Here is a 21,629-nt window from a genome sequence, read left to right as displayed (position 1 = left end):
TGCCAAAGCGGTGCTGGACATCAGGAGCAGCCATGGTCATGGCCATCAGCCATTTCTTGCCCTGGACAAGGGAGCCTATCCACGAGGAAGGTTCCGCTACAGCCCTCTGGAGTAGGGGTCCAGCCGCGAGCCATGTTGGCAGCAACAGGGATACCCTTCACTTCCTGCGAGACGTTGACAATAAAGCAGGATGACCATTGTGCCCGTGACTGCTTTTTTACCAGGGGCCCATTTGGGAGAGGGTCCTAGTCTGGACAGCTACTTTTGTCCTTAACATCTACAAATACAATCTCCCCACCAGGTTCCCAAACTCTGTGGGATCTTCCAGAGACTGGAGAGCTCCAAGACTGTCTCATGACATCCATAATTTAGGGAGCTTGCAGGTCTCAGTCTGCCCAGGGTCTTGTAGGTGGTAATATGTCCACTACCCTGAACCAGTTCCCTGTACTTCATAAGGCTAAAGCTGAGATAGTAAACAAGGAGGGTGTCATGCACGCCACTGCTGGGGTCCTGAGAAAGTACTTTAGAGAAGGATCAGATTGGAGGACTGTTGGTGGGTGGAGCTGGTGTTAGCAGGTTTCAGGGAGTCGGAGCACAGGATGCAGGACCCAGAATCCAGCCCTGCCCAATGTGAGTCACCTGCCAACCTCAGCCAGGGCATGTTTCTGTTCCCCACAAAACGTAATTCCTACAATCTAGAGCTCTATTGCATTCATGTTTTTGAGTGATCTATACTAGGTCTTGAAGGTAAGGCAGGGAAGGGCTGAGAGAGTGCCCTCTTCTTGTCTGTCCAAGCAGTGTAAGATGCTTGCTGGGGGCTTGTATGAGATGCCAGGATAGGGAGTGTGCAGGGAAGCCAGTCCTGGCAGCCTGGTGTTTCCGGGGCAGGGCAGAGCCACACACCACATGGAGGAGAAGAGCTGGCTTCACAAGACAAACTAGTCCTGCCAAAGTCACCATCCCTTGATACAGAGACAGGACATATGAGCGAACAGGCTAGATGTGTAGTGTGTCCAGGTCTCCAAGTATGAGCAGATAGGTCATTGCCCTGAGTCTCCTTCCCGAGCTCTTTGTCCCCTGTTCTAGTAAAGGCCAGTACAGGAACCCGTTTGACCAGTCTTAAAGGCAGACTGCCAAGAGAATGGGTAAAAGTGAGTAAGAAGGGTTGTTCTGCCCTTTGGCTTTCTTGTAGCAACCCCTTGTGCTACAAGATAGGGGCCCTGACAGCCTATCCCAACACAAATGGGTTCCCTACTTCTGCACATCTTCAGTCCTCATCATAGGGAACACTGAACCCACTTCCCTGAACTATCTCCCTGAACTATTGCAAAGGCTGGGGGTCTGATGGGCAGTCAGCTGGGAGGTGCTTTTGATAAGCAAGGGGAGTGCTTTGGAGATGATGGGTGTAGGAGGGAGATCGACACACTCCGAGTGTGACTCTGTGTGTGACTCCGTGGGCCTGGCTAGGGAGAGAGGAAGATGATGCTGAGAAGTGTCACAATTTATCAAGAATATGCACCTAATCTGGAGCTGCCAGTGGGTGGTGGCAGGTCCCCTGAGCGGTGATGTGAGCTGAGGCTGGAGTGGGCTTCACTCAGGCCAAAGCAGGAAGATATTACAGTATGGGGATCAGACAAGAGGGGTGGAGGCTGAGCCAGGGAAAAGAGGACAAGAACAGGGAGGACAAGGATGCTCAGGACAGCTTGGAGCACAGAAAGACAGAGCCAGGTCTCTAGGAGTTACAGGGAGGAGTGGTCTGGGCAGCATCCGGTTATGCAGGGGGCTGGTTCACCTTATCTCCTGCCCAGTGGGTGGTGCATCAGATCCAGTTGCAGGTGCTTTGTGGCTGAAAGAGGAACCCACTCTGGCTTGACGCTGCCACCACCTGCCTCCTGCCATCTTGCCTGTGTAGATAGTAATGCGAGCCCAAGGAGGAAGCCATGAGGTGTCCAGGGTCCCTACATCCTCCTACAATCCTCTAGCTTGGAATAGCTTTCTGGTGGAGCAGATGCAGGTAAGAGAAGCCTGGAGTTCAGGAAGGCTAGGGGTGGAAGTAAGCAGGAGGGGCCATGGAGGGGTCTCAACAGTGGGATAGAGTGCTGTCTCAGCCAGTGGCCTCAGAAACAAGACTTTATGACAGTCCAAAACGGGAGCTTTCCCTCCGGGTGTGGAGGCACTTACTTTTCCATGGCCCTGGTTTTTGTCTTTGGGGAGGCATTCTGGAGACAAGCATGGATCAAACTGTCACATAGGTGGGCAGAGGTAGATTGTAGCTTTTGCTGTTGGTCTGTTGGTTCCCTCATACTGTCCCCAGGATGCTGCAGCCTGAAGGCCTCCAAGCCTTGGAGGAGGGGACAGCCCTGACCGCCCCACGGAATGACTGCATCATCTGCTATTCTGCCTATGACTTCTCAGTCCACTTGCCTAGACGTCTCTACTGTGGCCATACCTTCTGCCAGGCATGCATGAGGCGGCTGGATACTCCAGCCCACGAACAGCACTGGATCCCCTGTCCACAGTGCCGACAAAGTACTCCTATTCCCCGTGGAGGGGTGACCATGCTGGACCTGGACCTGGCTGCCTTCTTGGCAGTCAAAGCTGAACGGGAGCCGTCAAAACTAGAACTCAGATCCTCTGTCCCCCTCAAAGTCAGCACTACCGTCACTCAGCAGCCAGCTGGACTCTACCCCACCTTGGGCCCCCAACCCCACTTCCCTCAGCCTGGACGCTGCTGCTGGGGCTGGGGAAGGCTGTGCTGGTATTCCCCTGGGAACCCCGAAGTCTAACTTCTGCCCATCCCCACCCCCACAAAAGAAACTGCTTAGTAGCTTGCCTACCTTGGAGCCACTGGTCATACACAGTGCAGACAGAACAGCCTGCAAGCAAGGTGGCTTTCCTATAGTCTTAGACGCCCAAACATTCAGGTGTCACCCTGAACAGGAACATTTCGGGCCATAGCCTAAGGTCAGTGTCAATGGCCATGGTGCCATAAGACTCCACAGTAGGCTGGTGACCTCCCAATCTAGATTCCCATCCCCAAGTAGCCTGACTTTATTTGGGAGCCAGCATCCTGTTGTCTATGCTTCCTAGAAACCCAGGACTCAGCTCAGAGTCTATGGGGGGAGTGTAAGGGCAGGGACAGGGCCAGGCTATGGTTGTATATGAGTAGCTGGCATCAGAGCAGGTCTTCCTCTCTGTAAACATCAGAGGTATGAATCTGGAGAGAGGGCAAGTTACCTCCTCTATCCCTGGAGTCTCCTGTGTTGCTGTCTATGAGTTACTACCACGAGTCAGGCTCTGTGCTCATAGGGTCCGAGAGGGTCGGCAGCACAAGGCTACTTCTTTGGCAGGTACCAAAGAGTGGCGCCACAGAGAGCTAGCTCTGACAAGGGGTCTTGACTGAAGTCTCAAGGCTCATTATCCATCTTAAGACTCTCAGCTTCCGTCTGTCCCTGGCGACTATAACACACACCTTTCAGTGGGCACCAGAGGCTGCAGATGACTGAAACCGCAAGGCCAAAGCTGTGAGCCTCTATCTTTCTGAGGAGGAGCTGCATTCAGGAGCCCCTGGGAGGAGCCTCCTGGGTGTAGGACAGGAGGAAAGAGTATTTGCTGAATAAACATTGAAAAGACTCCTTCCCTGGGCAAAGTCCCTCAAGCAGCCTGGGACAAGGCTGGGCAGTGAGCAGACAGGGTGCAAACCTGCAGGGCCGGCAGGGAAACAGCCTGCAGGGAAGGGCCCAATCCTCATCCTATGGGCTGGAAGGGGTCTGGTCCACCAGAAGGGACATTTCACATGCACGTGTTGACAGGACAGTGCTCAGCTGGGAAAAGATACTCAGAGAGGGGTCAGGCGGTGAGCTCTGTCCACCTCCTTCGATGCAGATAGAAACTCCAAGTCCCGAAGCCCCTGCTGAGCTCCACAGAAAGCCCTTCTGGATCTGACCCCACCCTTAAACTCAGATTTGAATCTGCTGATCATAGAGCCTGGGTGCATTCCCAGGCCACCTGAGGAAATCCATCTTCCACACCCATCTTCTGGTGCAAAGGGCTTCTCTCTTGTCTCTGTCAGGGGAAAGGATGACCATGATAAGGTTTGCAGAGTCTGCAACACAGAAGGAAGGAAAAGGGCAGCTTCTCATGGGGTTTCTAGGCAGCTTCAGACAGACAGACAGCATCCTGCCTGGGTGGTATAGAATGTCCATTAAATGTAACGGATGCCTCCTGGTGGCTCAGTGTCTAGCTCTATTTTGCTCCTGGCCCATCTCTGGAAGAAGTTCTACCCCGAGAGAGTTGGGCTGGGGGCTCAGGACTCCTATCCCTAGGACGACAAGGGTCCGAATAAGGCCTTGGGCCAGGCAGGGTCTCCCCTTGGGGGCCCCAGCTCCTGGGTAAACATTAATGGGGCTCCAGACACAGCAGGTCATGTGCGCACCTGACAGATCTTTGACCTGCAGCTGTTCCCGCTGTGCTTCCTCCCCGCTGGTGCCCCTCACCACACATGCAGGTAGGAGCTCCTAGAACCGGATCGAGCTCTGGGACACTAAGCCCAGAGCTTAGTGAGCGTCAGGTCCAGGGTTTGGGAATCATTTCGAAACCCCAGGACCTTAGGGCAAGTGAGAAGAGCCTAGAGGCAGGCTGGAGGGAGGGGACACAAAGGACCCCTGGGCCTGAGCCTAAGCACTGTGGAAAGGGGCCAGTTCCAGATCCAGAAGCCCAGGAGGGTCCTGACATGGGCAGGGGGCTCCGAAGCTCCGCTCCTAAGGCTGGGGGTGGGGCTCTTATCAAGCAAAGGCGTCACTTGTTTGGTATCAAATACCAAAGTCTAAGCTGGGACCATCTGCAGTGTCCTTACTGACACTTGATAGGCAAAATCCCAGGGTTCTCTAGCTAGCCGCTACTTCCTGCCAGCGCCCCAGAACCCTGTACCCTCAGTCAGCTGTCAGCAAGGACCAGTGAGGGAGCTGGGGAGCCAGCGTGTGTCCTGTTTCTTCTGTCCTCTGAAACTAGACTGGGCTCATCTGCTAACCACTCGAGTCATCGTACCCATCTGTCTGTGGTCAGAGCCAACCAAGACCTGCAAGGTTTGGGGTTGGAGGTGGGAGAGGGCTGAAGCTGAGGTTTCAGGTCAGGGGCCTGACTTTAGCCTGCTTGGTGGGATAGAGGGTGGAGTAGGAGAGACAACCAACTTGTACCTGCCTTGCCCTCAGCAGATCTAGGATTGGGCCTGGGTCTTCCCCTTCTTGAAATCCATGCCGAATTCCCTTGCTGGTGGTCCGGTCCCCAACTCTACTCTGGATGCAATTGACCTGGTAGACCGGAGTCTGAAAAATGCAGGTATCAGGTGTCGCTGGGCTCCTAACTCTTGACAAGTACCCTAGGCAAAAATGAGATTTCTCTAGCTTCCCTCTTGAAATCAAATGGTCTCTTCACGCCTCTGACCTGAACCAGACTCACTGGAACTTTCCCCATCCCTGCTTCTGTGCTTCACCCATGGCCCCTTGTTTCCCAGTGCCCTCCCCCTCTACGTTCCTTTTGTCTTTCTCCTTGGGAATTCTACAAACAGCCCTACCTGACCTCTGCAGGGATCTCCTGTTCCACCCTAGGCTTAGAGGAGGGAGGCACAGACCCCCAGACCTTCTCTCAGCTGAAGAACACTGAGCAACTGAAAGGTAAGATTAGGTGTGTGACACAGTGCACAGGCAGGCCCCTGCCTTCCCCTTCCCCAGCAGAGTATCTCCTGGGACTTGATAGAACCCACCTCCTAGAAACACACATGGAAATGCTTGAGGAAACCCTCTCCAGCCTCTTGTCTTCCTTTACTCCCTGTTGGTGGCTCCAGTTCTGGGACTCCCCCTTCAAGGTCATGGGCTAAGCCATGTAGCAAAAGGGCAAAGGAGGACAGAGGGGCACAGTCTCTGCCCTGGGGAACGGATACAAAGGGAGACGTGGGTCCCTGCCCAAAGGGACAGAAGGGAAACCCTGTGCTCTGCCTAAGAAGTGACAGGAAATATGGACCCTGTTCTCAAGGAGCAAAGTGTTTGTGTGTGTGTGGGTGGCTGGGGAGTAGTCAGCTGGTCAAAGATAATCCTATCCAATGTCCCTAGAGGTTGGCATGACCCGCAGGCTTCGCCAGGTGGGCAGTGGCTTTCTCAAGGCATGCGGACTCCTGGGAAGCCTCTACTTCTTCATCTGCTCCCTGGACATCCTCAGCTCTGCTTTCCAGCTACTAGGCAGTGAGTGGCCAGGTGGGAGGTCAGGGTGGGGATGGGAATTCCATGTTTTACAGCCTCGTTGCATCTTCCTGTGGGGAATAGGCAAAATGGCTGGAGACATTTTCAAGGACAATGTGGTGCTGTCCAACCCTGTGGCTGGTTTGGTCATTGGTGTGTTGGTCACAGTGCTTGTTCAGAGCTCCAGCACATCTTCCTCTATTGTGGTCAGCATGGTGGCATCTAAGTGTGAGTGTACTTCTCTTTCCCAGGGCAGTGGTGGGGGGGTTGGTGAGCAGGCATTGCTAAAATGGCACCCCTACAGTGCTGACTGTCCAGGTGTCTGTGCCCATCATCATGGGCGTCAACGTGGGTACTTCCATCACCAGCACCCTGGTCTCGATGGCACAGTCAGGGGACCGGGATGAATTTCAGAGGTGAGTAATGGCTGAAGAGCCAGGCTGGTTCTGCCTTGGCCTCAGTGGAGGCTGCTCAGGCAGACAGCCTGCCCTGTGTGACTGCAGGGCCTTCAGCGGCTCGGCTGTGCATGGCATCTTCAACTGGCTCACAGTGTTGGTATTGCTGCCACTGGAGTGTGCCACTGCAGCATTAGAGAGACTGAGTGAGCTGGCCCTGGGTGCTGCCAGCCTGCAGGCAGGGGGTCAGGCCCCCGACATCCTCAAGGCACTGACTCGGCCTTTCACACACCTCATCATCCAGGTGAGGACAGATGTGCCAGAGGAAGGTAACTGCATCTGGCTGACGGAGCAGCAGGCAGAAGCCCTGTCCTGGATGGGGACAGAGAGGGTTCAGACTTACACTAGGCTGAGGTGTAGGAATGCCAGACACATAACCATGATCCTTTGCTCCTTTGTCTACCAGCTGGATAGCAGTGTGGTTACAGGCAGTGTTGCCAGCAACACCACTAACAGCAGCCTGATTAAGCACTGGTGTGGCTTCAGGGGGGAGACGGTGAGGTGCCTCTGACCCTATCCCTTATTTGACCTCTGACTTGCTGAATCATCCCACCCACTTGATTGTGAGCCTTCTGAATCTGTGTGCCTACTGTGAGCCTGGCCTGAGTCCTCCCTACCCCTCAACCCCAGGGAAGCACAGAAAGGAACAGCTCGGCATCTCCAGAGGAGGACAGACTGCTCTGTGAGTACCTCCACCGTCCCATCCCTACCCTGCCTCCTGCTCTGACTCCCTCCTACTCACCACCCTGCCCTGCCCGGCCCCAGGCCACCACTTGTTTGCGGGCGCAAAACTCACAGACCTGGCTGTGGGCTTCATCCTGTTGGCGGGTTCGCTGCTGGTGCTCTGTGTCTGTCTTGTCCTCATCGTGAAACTGCTCAACTCTGTGCTGCAGGGCCGCATCGCACAAGCTGTGAAGACTGTTATCAATGCCAGTGAGTGTAAGGGTGCCCTGGGCTGGAGGACCAGGCAGGGATTTAAGAATGACCCAGCCCCTCCACCATGCACCCCTGCAGATTTTCCCTTCCCTTTTGGCTGGCTCAGCGGCTACTTGGCCATCCTCGTTGGTGCAGGCTTAACATTCTTGCTTCAGAGCAGTAGCGTCTTCACAGCAGCCATCGTGCCCCTCATGGGTGAGCCAAAGTGGGCAGTGGGCTTGGGGTTGAAGGAGCTGAGATTCAGCCTCCTGGTAACCCCTCATTTCTCCAGGGGTTGGGGTAATCGACCTGGAACGTGCCTACCCCCTTTTTCTGGGCTCCAACATTGGCACCACCACTACAGCCCTGCTGGCTGCCTTGGCCAGCCCTGCAGACATGTTACTCGCCGCAGTTCAGGTACTGGCCTCCAACATTTTCCCGTTCGCAGCACAACCCAGGCTGGCTACATACCCAGCTCTCCTTAAGCTCCTCAGACTCTGACCACAGGCCTGCAGCTCCACCTCTCAGACCCAGGGGACATCGCAGAGCCCTCACAGCTGGAGCCTCTGCTCTTCCTTTCCAGGGCTGCTTTCCCAGAACGACCATCATCTTACGTCCTTTGTCCCTCTATCATTGCCAGCCCCCTAGATCCCCCTGAAGGACCCCCGCTCCTCTGACCCCTCCATCCTGGACTCTTTACTGTGTCCCTCCTCGGGTATCCAAGTGTTGTCTGGCCCATGCTCCCAAATTCCTGTTCCTCCATGTACCAAGCTTCTGTCTTCCCAGACTCCATCCTGGGGATGCTCCAACTCAATTGTGCTAGCTTCATCCTGCCTCCTGAGCTGAGACTCCGTTCTGCCTCTGAGTTGTCTCTTTCTAACCCCAAATCTCCTTAATCCTATTGGAGCTCAGACTCTCTAGCTAGTCTTGGTCCACTGTCCTGACTCTAGAGTCCCTCAGCCCAGGACAGGATTACCTTCTGAATATCTTGAATAGCACTGGCTGCTGCATCCCACTTCCATCTTTGTCACTCAGACCCTCCAGAGCCTGCACCGTCCCCTCCCAGCCTCTGGACTGTGCTCATTCAATGTTCCCTGCTCACCTCCCATTGTCTCTGATGGCAGCAGGGATGTGTTAGCACGCACAGGTGCTGACTTAGTCCCGGCTCCTAAATATGGTGAATAGGTGCTACTCTGGCTACACTCTGCTGTCCTAAGTGGTCTGTCTGAACCACGCAGCAGGACGCAAGCTTTAGACTTCACCAGAGTAAGGAAAGGCATGGTTTCTAAAGAGCCCAGAGCCCAGGTGACTTATGCCATCTGATCCAAGCTCCTTACCCCCTTTTGCCCTTCCTGCCTACCAGGTTGCTCTCATCCACTTCTTCTTCAACCTGGCTGGCATACTGCTGTGGTACCTGGTGCCTGTCTTGAGACTGCCCATTCCACTGGCCAAGCGCTTTGGGGACCTGACTGCCCAGTACCGCTGGGTGGCCATTGTCTACCTACTATTCTCCTTCCTTCTGCTACCCCTAGCAGCCTTTGGACTTTCCCTGGCCGGGGGCTCAGTGCTGGCTGCAGTTGGGGGTCCTCTGGTGGGGCTGGTGCTCCTTATCATCCTGATTAATATCCTGCAACGACACCGACCATCTTGGCTGCCTCACTGTCTCCGATCCTGGGCCTGGCTGCCACTCTGGCTGCATTCTCTGGAGCCCTGGGACCGCCTGGTGACTGGTTGTTGCCCTTGCAGGGCCTGCAGCAACTCCCATATGACCAGCAAAGTGGCTCACTGCTATGAGAACCCACAAGTCATAGCTTCTCAGCAGTTGTGAGGAGTGGGTGCCATAGCCCATCAGCCCAGCTCCTCTAGCTTCAGAGCATTGGAGGCAAGAGAAACTGCCTGCCAATCTTCCCCTGGGCGGGGCTCCACATGGGTATTCTAGTCTCTGCATCCTCTCCTTTTCAAATAAATGAGGTTACTATTGAGTAGTGCTGACCTTCTCTCCTGGATGAGGTTGCCTGAGAAGGTATCTATCCCAGTGCTGAGTGGAGATAGCCAAGCAGCTCCACGCTGCCCCCAGCGGAGACTCGAGATTAGGGTGGTGTTCCTCAGCCACATCCCCCAAGTCTGCAGCTTGTTTATTTCCGTGGTGGCTGGTGACAGCCGGTTTACAGGAGGCCTTCCGGCCGAGAGCTGCCCGGGAAGGCTGGGCAGAGCCCAGGTTCACGGAGCCTGAGATCCGCCAGCGATGGCTGTGAGGGAGCTGCAGTTGAGAATCTGACTTTTACCGAGTTGGGCAAGAGGCTGACTCTGTGTCCTGCCAGCAAGCTCGGTCAGGCATAGTTTCCCTCTCCGCCAGGGGACACCCTTCCTTCTGTCCGGATCCTAAACTACCTCCACCACCCTACCTCCACCACCTTGGTGCCCAGACTTGTCCAGGTAGCCTCCTAGCACTTGCCCATCTAGGTAAAAAGATATAAGGCCTTGACACCATTTTCTTCACCTGGGTACCTAAGAAAGGACTTGGGAAAGGATGGGGCCCTGGTTGGGGCTTCTTCCCTCCTCCTTCTTGCCCCCGCTGGATGGTCTGGTTTTCAAACCGGAAGGTTTGTCCTACAGCCAACAGGTAACTGAACACCAGAGAAGAGGCAGCTACCTCTCACCACCCCCAACAGCTGAAGCCTGTATACAACTTTGATCCCCCCCACCCCCCCCCCCACCCCCACCACCAAAAGGAAAGCAAACCAAAACTCAGGCACAGGTTAAAGTAATCAGACCCACAGGGGAGCTGACAGGGATCCCTTTTGGTCTGTCCCTTACAGTTTTCAGGTATATTGGACAGCATCCAGCCTTTTGACATTGAAACAGAATTATGGGATTAAGCTGCAACAAATAAATCCCTCAAAGTTTTAAGTTCATGAGTTTGAGTTGGCTCACTTATAACTGTCCTTGCCCACATGTGGCACACAGGACACATTGGTGTAAATTTTCTTGGCCTAAAACTTCCTTGTACCCTAACCTCCAAGTTTGCCCAGCTGTTCTCTGCAAGTCAGCAGGCATGACATTCAAGGAGCCCCAGAGCCTCCAGAGCCACCCGTTTATTGCCCAAGGGTTCTATCTTGGTGTGTGTGTGTGTGTGTGTGTGTGTGTGTGTGTGTGTGTATCTGTGTGTGGGGGGGTAGTGTTTTGTTTTAAAATACTTTAGGCTTATGTGTATGAGTGTTTTTTTTTGGGGGGGGGCTGCATTTTATGTATGTGCACCACTTGTGCCTGGTGACATTGGAGGCCAGAAGTTGTCAGATCACTTGGATAGAGGAATGGTTGTGAACCACCAACCCTTTGCCAGTGAAACAAGAGCTCATAATCACTGAGTCATGTCCTTTGTATTTCTGATTTCCTTCTATCTCCCATACACATTGTAGGTGCCTCCATGGTCCTTTCTGTCCTTCAGAACATCCAAGGCCCTCTTTGTCCTTAGCCTTTATTGTCACCCAGGTTTTGTGCCATTCCCTACCCCCAGCTCCTAGGCTTCCTAGGCCTAGAATTTACTCTGTCCACCAAGAGAATTGACTGAACCAAGGACTTGCAGAGATGAACTCCAGCAAGGACAGAGCAAGGTCTGTGCACTGCAGCCTTGATTCACCCACTCTTGTGACCAATCGAAGGGTGCTTTCACACGGTCTCACTGTGTTCTCTGATGCTCTAGAGGAGGGGCACATCCAGGCTGCATCTCTGGACTGACTGAGGGAGTCAGTGAGGCCTAGTCCACAGGGGAAGCACCTTGGCACCTCTCCTTCCGGGGTGAGGGGAGGCCTGCCACAAAAGCTGACCATGGGTCCTTTAAGGCCACAGAGACTGTCTGCCTGCTGCTCCTGCCTGGCAGTAATGCACCCTCCCACTGGGACCATAGCCACCAGTAAACAGAGCCTTCCTTGTGCAGCTCCAACAGCTGCAGACTGGGGAGGGAGGGCAGGCACTCAATACTTCCACAGCCCGTTCTGCCTGCTTCCCGGCTCTTCTGGCCAGCTCTGTGAACATCCATCCTCTCAGGCCTTCTTCCCCTGCCAGCTGTGCGTAGCCACTGTCCTTGGTGGGCTTATGCTCAAGAGCCTTGTTCTTTTGCTATGTTGTTTATACCTGTTGCCCAGCTTGAGACCCAGACATCTCAAAGAAGCCCAGAAAGCTCTTTGTGTTAAGACACCGAACTTCTGCTTCCTTCTCAGATGTGTGCTGCCTGTGAGATTCTAGTGGCTAAGTTGACATGTTGGCAGCTAAGCTACTTTGCTCAATAGCTTCAACTCAGAAAATGTTCTAGGCACTGAGACAACCCTCAGCATGTCACAAAGTGACCTGGTACCTCACACACATTTAAACCTCCTGAGGTATGGGTCCTGTCAGTGTGGTCAACAGAACTCCGCCCCAACCCCTTCCTGAACTACCTTTCTGGGGAAAGGGCAAGAAGGGTCTTGCTAGGGAGTGGCACACTGGTTAGTGTAATAAATATGAAGAGGACTGCATCTTGTACACAGCAACAGCGTGCTGTTGCTTAGGATATAGAACTCTGCTTGTCCTGATGTTTTTGTCCTTGTGATATGGTTAGTACCGCAACCAACAGGGATTGCCTAACACCTTTAGTTTTAGAGGTAGTTCATCTCTAAAGCCAGAAGTACTGGAGGCGAGACTGGGACAGACCCCATAGTGTAATATTCCTTTAAAAAGTTCCAAGTCAGTCATGGAGACTAAAAACAGTAATCCTTGCATTCTGGGGGTAAGGGAGAATTGCCTTGAGTTCAAGGCCAGTCTGAATTTCAGGTTATATGCCTCGTATAAGCAATGGCATAGAGAAACTACCAACTAGACCATCTCATGGGCAGAAAGATATTGGAGATCTAAACGCTGAGGACATTGGTGGGGGAGAACAAATGGAGGAAAAGGATTGATTCCGAACTACTTGCCTTCGACAGAGGTAGTTGATTTGGGCAAGAAGGCTAAAGTTAAGGTGAACATTAATCACCTTAAGAGATCTGCTCTTCCGGTAAACAGAAACCTTTAAGCTTGTTTACCTGCCAAGTCCTTCTGTTTAGGACAATGTCAGCACTGCTATTTTGGGGGTAGGGGTACTTTGGACCTCACAATTAAAAAAAAAAAGTATAGAAATATGTACATGTAGTGTTTCCCAAGCGATTCACTACAGGACAGGGACTTGCACACATTTGTTTGTTTTTCCCTCTCACAGTCATGGCCGGGCATGCCCAGCCCTGTAATCTCCAAGCAGCTCTGCGCGCACTTGGAGCTCAGGCTCCAAGGAGACCGGCTCCAAGCCAGCAGGTTTCCACAACAGCTTAGCGCGGCCGAAGGGGCGGAGCAATGGCCCTCCCAGAGCGAGAGGACCCCGCGCCTGCCCAGTGCGTCCCGGAAGGGCCCAGAAGCTCTGCCAGAGCTTATTAATGTTTTAATTCGCCTCAGCTTGGAAGCTTGCAAGGTGTGTTCCGGACCGCACTGCCCGAGGCTCCTTTCTCTCCCCAGCTGCAGCTGCTAGATCTTCCAAGCCCCCCAAACCCGTAAAGCTCCGAAAAGACGCCCCCTCCCTCTGAGCCGGAAGCTGGCTTTCCACGTCCCGCCCGCGCGCTGCACTGCGGCGGTTACCAGGACGCCAAAACAGCTCAGCCAATAGTGTCAGGTTCTCGGAGTGCTCCTAGGAGGCAGCCAATGGGAATGCAAATCAATCATTTGAAACACCCAATGGATTGAACACTGCGGCGCCAGGGCGGGGATTGTGATAGGGAGACCCTTAGGCAGGACTGACCAATAATGAGCGTATATCGTTGGGAGGGCGGGCCCTAGAGTGCTCGATTGACGGAAAAGTAGCCAATCAAATAAGGGTAATTCGTGGCCTCGTTCTGAAGGCCCAATCCTATGCTGGAGAGGGCGGGTCATAAGAGGTATATAAATGTTGGCAGAGCGTCGGTTGTAGCACTCTGTGCGCCTGCTCCTCCCTAAGTGCTCCTTCTCTACAGCCGCTCCGCAGTCGCCGCCGCCATGAGGGAGATCGTGCACCTGCAGGCTGGGCAGTGCGGCAACCAGATTGGCGCCAAGGTAGGAGGCTAGGTTTCTGCGGGACGGACGCCCCTGGGACGGCCAGCCGGAGAAGATGGCGGAAGCGGCAGGCTGCGTCGCCCTTCACTGCGTCCTGGTTACCGGTGTACGCTGGGCTGAGACGTAGAGCCGGTGGCGGTGGCGGTAGGGCGGACGGTGCGCGGCCCTTAGGGATCCGTCGCCCTGGCGCTCTTGAGACCGGAGTGGGGTGGGGTGGGGGAAGGGCCTGCCGCACCCATCCGGGGCGGGGCTGCCTTGGAGCGCACCGGCCGGGGTGACTCAGCTAACGCCCGACTCCCTTGCAGTTCTGGGAGGTAATCAGCGACGAGCATGGCATTGATCCCACTGGCACGTACCACGGAGATAGCGACCTCCAGCTGGAGCGCATCAACGTGTACTACAACGAGGCCACAGGTAAGCTTCTCTACCCCGTCCTCCTGACCACCCTTCCAGTTTGAGCACACTTGACGTTCTCCTATCCCACCAGGTGGCAAGTATGTGCCCCGCGCCGTGCTCGTGGACTTGGAGCCCGGCACCATGGACTCGGTGCGTTCAGGGCCCTTCGGGCAGATCTTTAGACCTGATAATTTCGTCTTTGGTGAGTGTGGTGGGGGTGTGGGCATGGCTTGCTACCGCTGAGGCTCAAAGGTCAAGGGGCTGACCTAAAGTTCCTGCTTACTAGCCGACCAGATGTACACTTTTTTGCTCTCTGAGTCACTCACTCCCTTGGCAGAAAAGCACCTTTAGGAGGAAGGTCCAACTGTGGGTAGGCTAGTAGCAAACCTGACCTAGTGGCAGGGGCCCCTATGCTCTCTCCTTGAATACTGGCAGAGGCGCCTTGGGAAGATTTACTGTCTTAGCTCTGATGTGTTCTGTTCATCTGCTTCCCCCCAACCCTCACGTGCTGGATCTATGTATCCCTGGCTGTCATGTAACTGTAGACCAAGCTGGCCTTAAACTCAGAGCTAATTGCCCCCCCAAGTGCTGGGATTAAAAGCATGTGCCGTTATACACAGCACTCCCCTTTCCCCTTTCTTATACAGATTGGGGGTCTGTACACTATTTATCATGTCATTTGGCCCCTTGGACACATACCTAGTTAGTGACCTGCTGTTTTCTTTTACAGGTCAAAGTGGGGCTGGGAACAACTGGGCCAAGGGGCACTACACAGAAGGCGCAGAGCTGGTTGACTCGGTGTTGGATGTTGTGAGGAAGGAAGCGGAGAGCTGTGACTGCCTGCAGGGCTTCCAGCTGACCCACTCCCTGGGTGGGGGGACTGGGTCTGGGATGGGTACCCTCCTTATCAGCAAGATCCGGGAGGAGTACCCAGACAGAATCATGAACACTTTCAGTGTGGTACCTTCCCCCAAGGTGTCGGACACAGTGGTGGAGCCCTACAATGCCACCCTTTCAGTCCACCAGCTGGTTGAAAACACAGATGAGACCTATTGTATTGATAATGAAGCACTCTATGACATCTGCTTCAGAACCCTAAAGCTGACCACACCCACTTATGGTGACCTGAACCATCTAGTGTCCGCCACCATGAGTGGGGTAACCACTTGCCTGCGATTCCCTGGCCAGCTAAATGCTGACCTGCGGAAACTGGCTGTAAATATGGTGCCCTTCCCTCGCCTGCACTTCTTCATGCCTGGCTTTGCCCCCTTGACCAGCCGGGGAAGCCAGCAGTACCGTGCCCTGACCGTGCCTGAGCTCACCCAGCAGATGTTTGATGCCAAGAACATGATGGCTGCCTGTGATCCCCGCCACGGGCGCTACTTGACAGTGGCTGCTGTGTTCAGGGGCCGCATGTCTATGAAGGAGGTGGATGAACAGATGCTTAACGTCCAAAACAAGAACAGCAGCTACTTTGTTGAGTGGATCCCCAACAATGTGAAAACAGCTGTCTGTGACATTCCACCTCGGGGCCTAAAAATGTCCGCCACCTTCATTGGTAACAGCACAGCTATTCAGGAGCTGTTCAAACGAATCTCAGAGCAGTTCACAGCCATGTTCCGACGCAAGGCCTTCCTACACTGGTACACGGGTGAGGGCATGGATGAGATGGAGTTCACCGAGGCTGAGAGCAACATGAATGACCTGGTGTCCGAGTACCAGCAGTACCAGGATGCCACCGCAGAGGAGGAGGGAGAGTTTGAGGAGGAGGCTGAGGAGGAGGTGGCTTAGCGCTGTCTTAGTCACTAAGGCATGGGAGCAGCGTGAACTCTTTATTCATTCACAGCCTGTCTAGCCATGTCCACTGTGCATTTGCTGTCCTGACATCACTTGTACAGACACCACCATTAAAGCAATTCATAGTGTGTGGCTTCGTCTCTCCAGTTCCTTCTGATACGCTTTTCGGGTGCTGTTACCGAATGTCAGTGCGTAGTTGTCCTGCATGGCTGCAAGGAAGAAAAGCTTAAGCTGAGCTCCCGGGATTAGCACGTTTGGAGAGGTCAGTGCAGGCTGTGAACCAGGGCTGCTTCTCTAGGCATGGAGTAGTTTTGGCTTAGCAGGAATGACTGGTGAGCCCCAGACTGGGACTCTGGCCAGTGGGTCACCAGCTAATGAGCCACAAGTGCGGAGGATAAAGCAGGCCCATTTGAGCCTGTTCCGGGCTTAGTGTGTAGTATGAGCGAACTTTTTTGAAGTAATAGCTTCTGGTACTTACAGGGTATGAAGCCCATGTAGAAAGGAGCCAGGCCTTGGCTTCTGTAGATTGTGGTGTTTGGCCAGTGGGTCCTAGGTAGCCTTTCACCCAGGGCACAAACAGGATGTCTGAACACAAACTAGAGAAATAGATAATGTGCTGTTTACCCACATTGGTGACCAAGATCATGCTTCTGGGGATCCTTACCCATCTGACACCACCACCACCCCTTTACTAGGGAATCCTACCTTGTTACTATGTGAACAGCCTCAAGCTGGGGTGACCCTTAAGGGTCATTAAGGTGGGAGTGGGAGCAAGGCTGGCAGGAAGGCCTGACCTAGTTGAGGTATGTGGGCAGAAGTCAGGCTGGGACCTTGTCCTACCTGGTTCTTGTCAAAGTCGTCCATAGCTTGTGTGACTCCATCACGGTAATTCATCCCCATTACCCAGGCAAACTGGGGAACAAAGCCAGCATAACCTGCAGATGGTTGGATGTTAGGGTTAGGGCATGTCTTCTATACTCATGTGTGTCAAATGCCCTTATCCCTGAGTTTTCAGCTGTTAAGCCCATTACATACCTAAAGGTTGAGCCAGGCTGTAGTGGTGCACACCTTTAATCCCAGGACTCAGGAGGCAGAGGCAGGTGGATATCTGGGTTTGAGGATAGCCTGGTCTACAGAGGGAGTTACAAGCCAGCCAGGGCTATACACAAGCCCTGTCTCAAAAACATCCCACAGCAGCTGGGCTGGTTTGAGGAAACATGCTAAACATGAGAGGCTCCCCTGTTCTCTGTAGGACAGGCCCAGACCAGGTAGCAAGCCCTCGGTTATTACCTTATGGAGAACAGCTCAGGTACCCAACACTTTACCTGAGATGGCCTTGCGTTGGATTAGGTTGGGGTGGTCTAGCTGGGGCAGTCGCTGGAATCTGCCCACATCTAGTGTCTCCTGTGGGGGATGTGGAGGCAGGTACTCATCCCTTCTGCAGTGGTACAGCTAGAAAGGGAAGGGCAAATTACTACTACATAGCTTCCACCTGGGGAGGGAGGGGCCTCAAGTCATAGTGTCTCCAGTTACCTGGTGGTACCTCCCTGGGGTCTCCTGAAGAGGTGCTGCATTCTTCCAAGCCTCTTCCCCATATGCCAGCAGTAGACCTGGATGGCCCAGGTCTCTGGCTTCCCCCTTTCTGCCTGGAGGGCACGGTGGGTAGGGGGGATAAGGCATGAAGCCTGCAGGCAGTGGACCCTGTCTGGATATATTCTCTACCTGTGGCAGCTCCTGGCGTGGGGGCTGGCCCAGGATCTCAAAATTCTTGTAGGGTTTCAGACCTGTATAGACAGGGTAGCTCTTGAGCCACGTAGGAAGGAGGTTGGAGCCCCAACGGAGGCAGAGCTAAGGTGGGATCCCACCCTAGGCATGAAGCTCACTGGTATAGTGGGGTATGTAGGGCTCTGTCAGGTCCCTGCAGGGAGTCCATGGTGGCTTGGATTTGCTGAAGTCCTCAATGAACTTGGGCTTGGACATAGGTGACAGCACAGAGCAGGGGCTCTTCTGTACGCTGGGATCTGTGAGCAGCTGTGCGGTGGCTCGGCCATAGGTGTTTCCCACCTGGTAGCGAAGTTGAGGGTAGAAACCAGCATAGCTGTGGAGAGGCCGGGGAGAAACCACTCCTGCCGGTTAATTGGCAGCCACTGGGCATGGCAGGTTACCTAGCCTCTGCTCATTTTAGATGAAGGTTGTGGAAGCACCTGATTTCTGGGCCTCCTGGAAGTCAGCGTTAGCATATGCCACATCTCTACTAACATTACTACTCTCAGATTGCCCTCCATAGCAGACCTTATACTCAGCAATTCTGTGCATAGGTGTTTTGCCTACATGTCTGTGTTCCACATTGAATATCTAGTGCCTGTGGAAGTCAGAGGAGGGGGATGGAACACCTGGAACTGGAGTTATAGCTGATTATGAAGCTACTATGTGGATGCTGGGAACTGAACCTACATTATCTAGAAGACTTGCAAATGCTTTTAACAGCTGAACCATCTCTCCAGCCCAGCACCCAATCATTCTCAATACTCTCCATCCCTCACCCTAAAAACAGCTCCAAAAGAGACCAATTTTGAAAGGAGGTATATAGGTCCTTTAGAAATCCCCTGTCTTATGTGCTTCGAGGTCGGTATGCACACACAGTCTTGGAGGGTTTTTATTTTATTTTGCAGTGCTGGAGATTTTGCATGTGTCTTTTTTTTTTTTTTTTTTTTTTTTTTTTTTTTTTTTTTTTTTTTGTGTGTGTGTGTGTGTGTTTAATTGGCTTACACTTATCCCATCTCTAAACCACTTCTTCCTATGGAGAGGAAGTCTAGCATTTGCTAATCCAGTCTCTGCCAGCTATGTGGCTGCCACAGGGAGGGGCAAGACTCAGCCTTCCTCTAGAATTCCGCCTCAGAGTTTTCCTGTGTCAGAGCTCTTCATCCCTGGTAGTCTCTGTTCCATCCTTGGTAACCCTGGCCTTGGGCCTCTTCAGCACTGGCCCCAGCCTTACTGCACACCCCTTTCCCCAGCCCCATCCTCTTTCCCTGTAGAGCTCCCTTACCCAGGGATGTAGTGGGGTTCTGGAGTGAAGAGGTTGTGTTTCTGAGTGGCTGTCATTTGCTTTGACTCTGTCCTTGTCCTTGTTGGTTCAGCCCTTTCTGTGTCCACCTTTCTTCCCTGCAGAGACCTGTTGCCTGGTAACCATTGTGAAGGGGCCAGCATTATGGACACAGCCATCTGTTAACCCTGTGAGCACTTCCTACTCACAGCATCTCTGGTTCAAAGACCAGCTAGGAAGGTCCTGAGCAAGGTAGGGGTCCTGGAAGGAAGCCCTACTCACCCAGAGTTCAGGAGCCAGGAATGGAAAGTGGGTGGACTCTCAGTACCCTCAGAGGCCCAGGTGAAAAGCAGTCCTACTTCATGATGGAGTCTTTACCCTAGTCCTTCTCCACTGAGGAAGTCAGTACTGAGTCAGGTTTCCCAGATAGACAGCCGTGTGGACTCTCCAATAGGCTTGTTCTCCTGTAGTAAGACATTTTCAATACTTAACAAATCCTCTTTCTGTTTTTTAATGCAGAAAAACACTTGGGGCTGAAGAAATGGCTCAGTAGTTAAAAGCACTGACTGCTCTTTCAGAGGACCCTGGTTCAAATCCCAACACTCAATGGTAGTTTACACCTGTTTGTAATTCCACTTCCAGGGGATCTGATACCCTCACACAGACGTACATACAGGCAAAACACACCAACATAAAACGAAAACTTTCTTTGCTGGTGAGATGACTTGGAGGTAAAAAATGCTTGTCATGAAGTCTGATGGCCTGAGTTCGGTCCCACAAACTCATCATGTGAAAGAGAACCCACTTCCAAAAGTTGTCCTCAGACTTCTACTAGCACGCTCTAGCAAATAAAACCCTATTTAATAACAGAAATCCTTTTTTGCACGTATGTACAGATGTGTAGAGTCCTTGTAGTGTTCCTCTGGGACACTGTCAATGTTTTCTTCCACCTGTCTGATTTCCCCAACACAAATTTATAAAACAAATTTTTATCAGCTCTACTGTGTACTGTGGCACTCCTGTGGAGGTCAGAGGACAACGTTTGGGGAGCTGGTTATCTCTTCCACCTGTGGGTTCTGGGGAGTGAAGTCAGGCTGTCAGGGTTGATGGCCAGTGCCTAAGCTTTTATGTGTATGTTGGCGATGATATGAACTAAACTCTCCATATTTGCACAGAAAGCACAGCTGAGCTATCTCCCGAGCTTTTAGACAGAACTTTACAACCATAAAATGAATAGAACATGGGGGAAAGGAGCAGATTCTACTTTTCAAATCAACAGCATGTCTGGCTGACTAAACTTTGCAATAAGTGTATCGAACAGATAATTCCACATAGAGACCCTTGAAGGGCCAGACCTGATGGCTCAGCGGATAAGACCACCTGTTTCTCTTCCAACCCAGGCTTGGCTTCCAACACTCAGATCAGTATTTTACAACTACCAACGCCCTGGCCTCTGACATCTGCACTCACAGACATAAACCTACTCACACACACCCCCCCACACACACATACACACACGCATACACACACACCACAGACACACACAGACATACACCACCATACACACACCACACACACACAAACATACACCACCATACACCACACACATACACCACATACACACACAAACATACACTACCATACACCATACACACATACACACACACCACATACACCATACACACACCACACACACACACACACACACACACACACACACACAAACATACACCAGCATACACCACACACACACCACACACATACACACCACACACACACACACACACACACACAGTCAGAAATATGAGAAATAATGAGCTGGGCATAGTGGCACTTAGCAGTTGGGAGGCAGAGGCAATCTTTGAATTTAGCCAGCCTGATCTACTGAGAGAGTTCCAGGACAGCCAGGGCTACACAGAAAAACCCTGCCTGGAAAAACCAACAATCAATTCAGGTGACATTTTTTTTAGTTGCATTAAAAATAAATCTTTTTTTAAAATCTTACAAAATATTAAAAATTAACCATCCAATATTAAAATGTAAATATAAACACACACTTGAAAACACAACCAGCCCACAGTCTTTAAATATAAAGAGGTGTAGTTCTGCCAGTATCAAAGAAGCGCGGCTCCTGTGTTGGTAATGGAAGTTTCTAATGTGGGTCTCTGAGGTACACCCCAGAACACAATTTGCTAATATAAAATCTAAACAAGACTTTTTCCCACCACCCTAAAGAAGTGGCTCTAAAACTAAACAAAGGCACGTGGTGGTTGTGAGGCTAGAGAGGTATCTGAGAGCATTTGTTGATTTTTTCAGAAGATCCAGGTTCAACTCCCAGCACCCACATGGTAGGTCACAATCATGTGTGACTCCACTTCCAGGGGATCCGATGTCCTCTTCCAGCCTCCACATCACTAGGCTTACATGTGGTACACACACATACATGTAGGCAAAACACAGTAATTCTTGAAACAAAAATAGATACATGTGTAACACCATCACAACTGTATCTTTGTGTTGTTGTTATGTAGCCCAAGCTGACCTTGAACTTGTAGTGATCCTCCTGCCTCAGCCTCCCAAGTGCTGCAATTCCAAGTGTGGGCCACCATGCCCAGCTCCACAGCAGTGCTTTTGGTTCAGCTCCATTGGCTGAGGAGTGAACTCCAGGGATCCTCCTGCCTCTGTCTCCCCAGAGGT

The 21,629-nt window shown here is 52.6% G+C and overlaps 4 protein-coding genes across 4 annotated transcripts; 3 read left to right on the top strand and 1 right to left on the bottom strand.

Moving 5' to 3' along the window:
• Nucleotides 1-2,315: 2,315 nt before the first annotated feature.
• Nucleotides 2,316-2,786, top strand: RNF224 (ring finger protein 224; the record flags this gene model as incomplete). The annotated part of the gene is made up of 1 exon (XM_080928158.1): nt 2,316-2,786. One exon carries the CDS (start codon nt 2,316-2,318, stop codon nt 2,784-2,786), a length of 471 nt encoding a protein of 156 aa, XP_080784284.1.
• A 2,451-nt stretch (nt 2,787-5,237) lies between these two features.
• On the top strand, nt 5,238-9,431 carry SLC34A3 (solute carrier family 34 member 3; the record flags this gene model as incomplete). Its single annotated transcript, XM_080927550.1, is given in 12 exon segments — nt 5,238-5,337; nt 5,586-5,672; nt 6,108-6,236; nt 6,318-6,461; nt 6,538-6,649; nt 6,737-6,932; nt 7,095-7,184; nt 7,353-7,402; nt 7,404-7,621; nt 7,703-7,819; nt 7,896-8,020; nt 8,967-9,431. Coding segments are annotated over 12 exon segments (1,818 nt in total). The 5' UTR covers nt 5,238-5,252.
• A 4,131-nt stretch (nt 9,432-13,562) lies between these two features.
• On the top strand, nt 13,563-16,019 carry TUBB4B (tubulin beta 4B class IVb). Its single transcript, XM_080927321.1, has 4 exons — nt 13,563-13,696; nt 14,002-14,110; nt 14,184-14,294; nt 14,823-16,019. Exons 1-4 carry the CDS (start codon nt 13,640-13,642, stop codon nt 15,881-15,883), a joined length of 1,338 nt encoding a protein of 445 aa, XP_080783447.1. The 5' UTR covers nt 13,563-13,639; the 3' UTR covers nt 15,884-16,019.
• CIMIP2A (ciliary microtubule inner protein 2A) lies at nt 15,983-21,489 on the bottom strand. Its single transcript, XM_080927322.1, has 9 exons — nt 21,475-21,489; nt 19,215-19,396; nt 18,936-19,068; nt 17,773-17,987; nt 17,423-17,673; nt 17,215-17,341; nt 16,730-16,824; nt 16,368-16,485; nt 15,983-16,098 (listed from the first exon to the last, which is right to left on the bottom strand). The coding sequence occupies exons 3-9, from the start codon at nt 18,989-18,991 to the stop codon at nt 16,010-16,012; spliced, it is 951 nt and encodes a 316-aa protein (XP_080783448.1). The 5' UTR covers nt 18,992-19,068; nt 19,215-19,396; nt 21,475-21,489; the 3' UTR covers nt 15,983-16,009.
• Between the last annotated feature and the right edge of the window lie 140 nt (nt 21,490-21,629).

This window comes from Micromys minutus, assembly GCF_963924665.1.
Source record: "Micromys minutus genome assembly, chromosome: 13".
Taxonomy (NCBI): Eukaryota; Metazoa; Chordata; class Mammalia; order Rodentia; family Muridae; genus Micromys; species Micromys minutus.
This window is presented reverse-complemented; position numbering and strand designations above follow the sequence as displayed.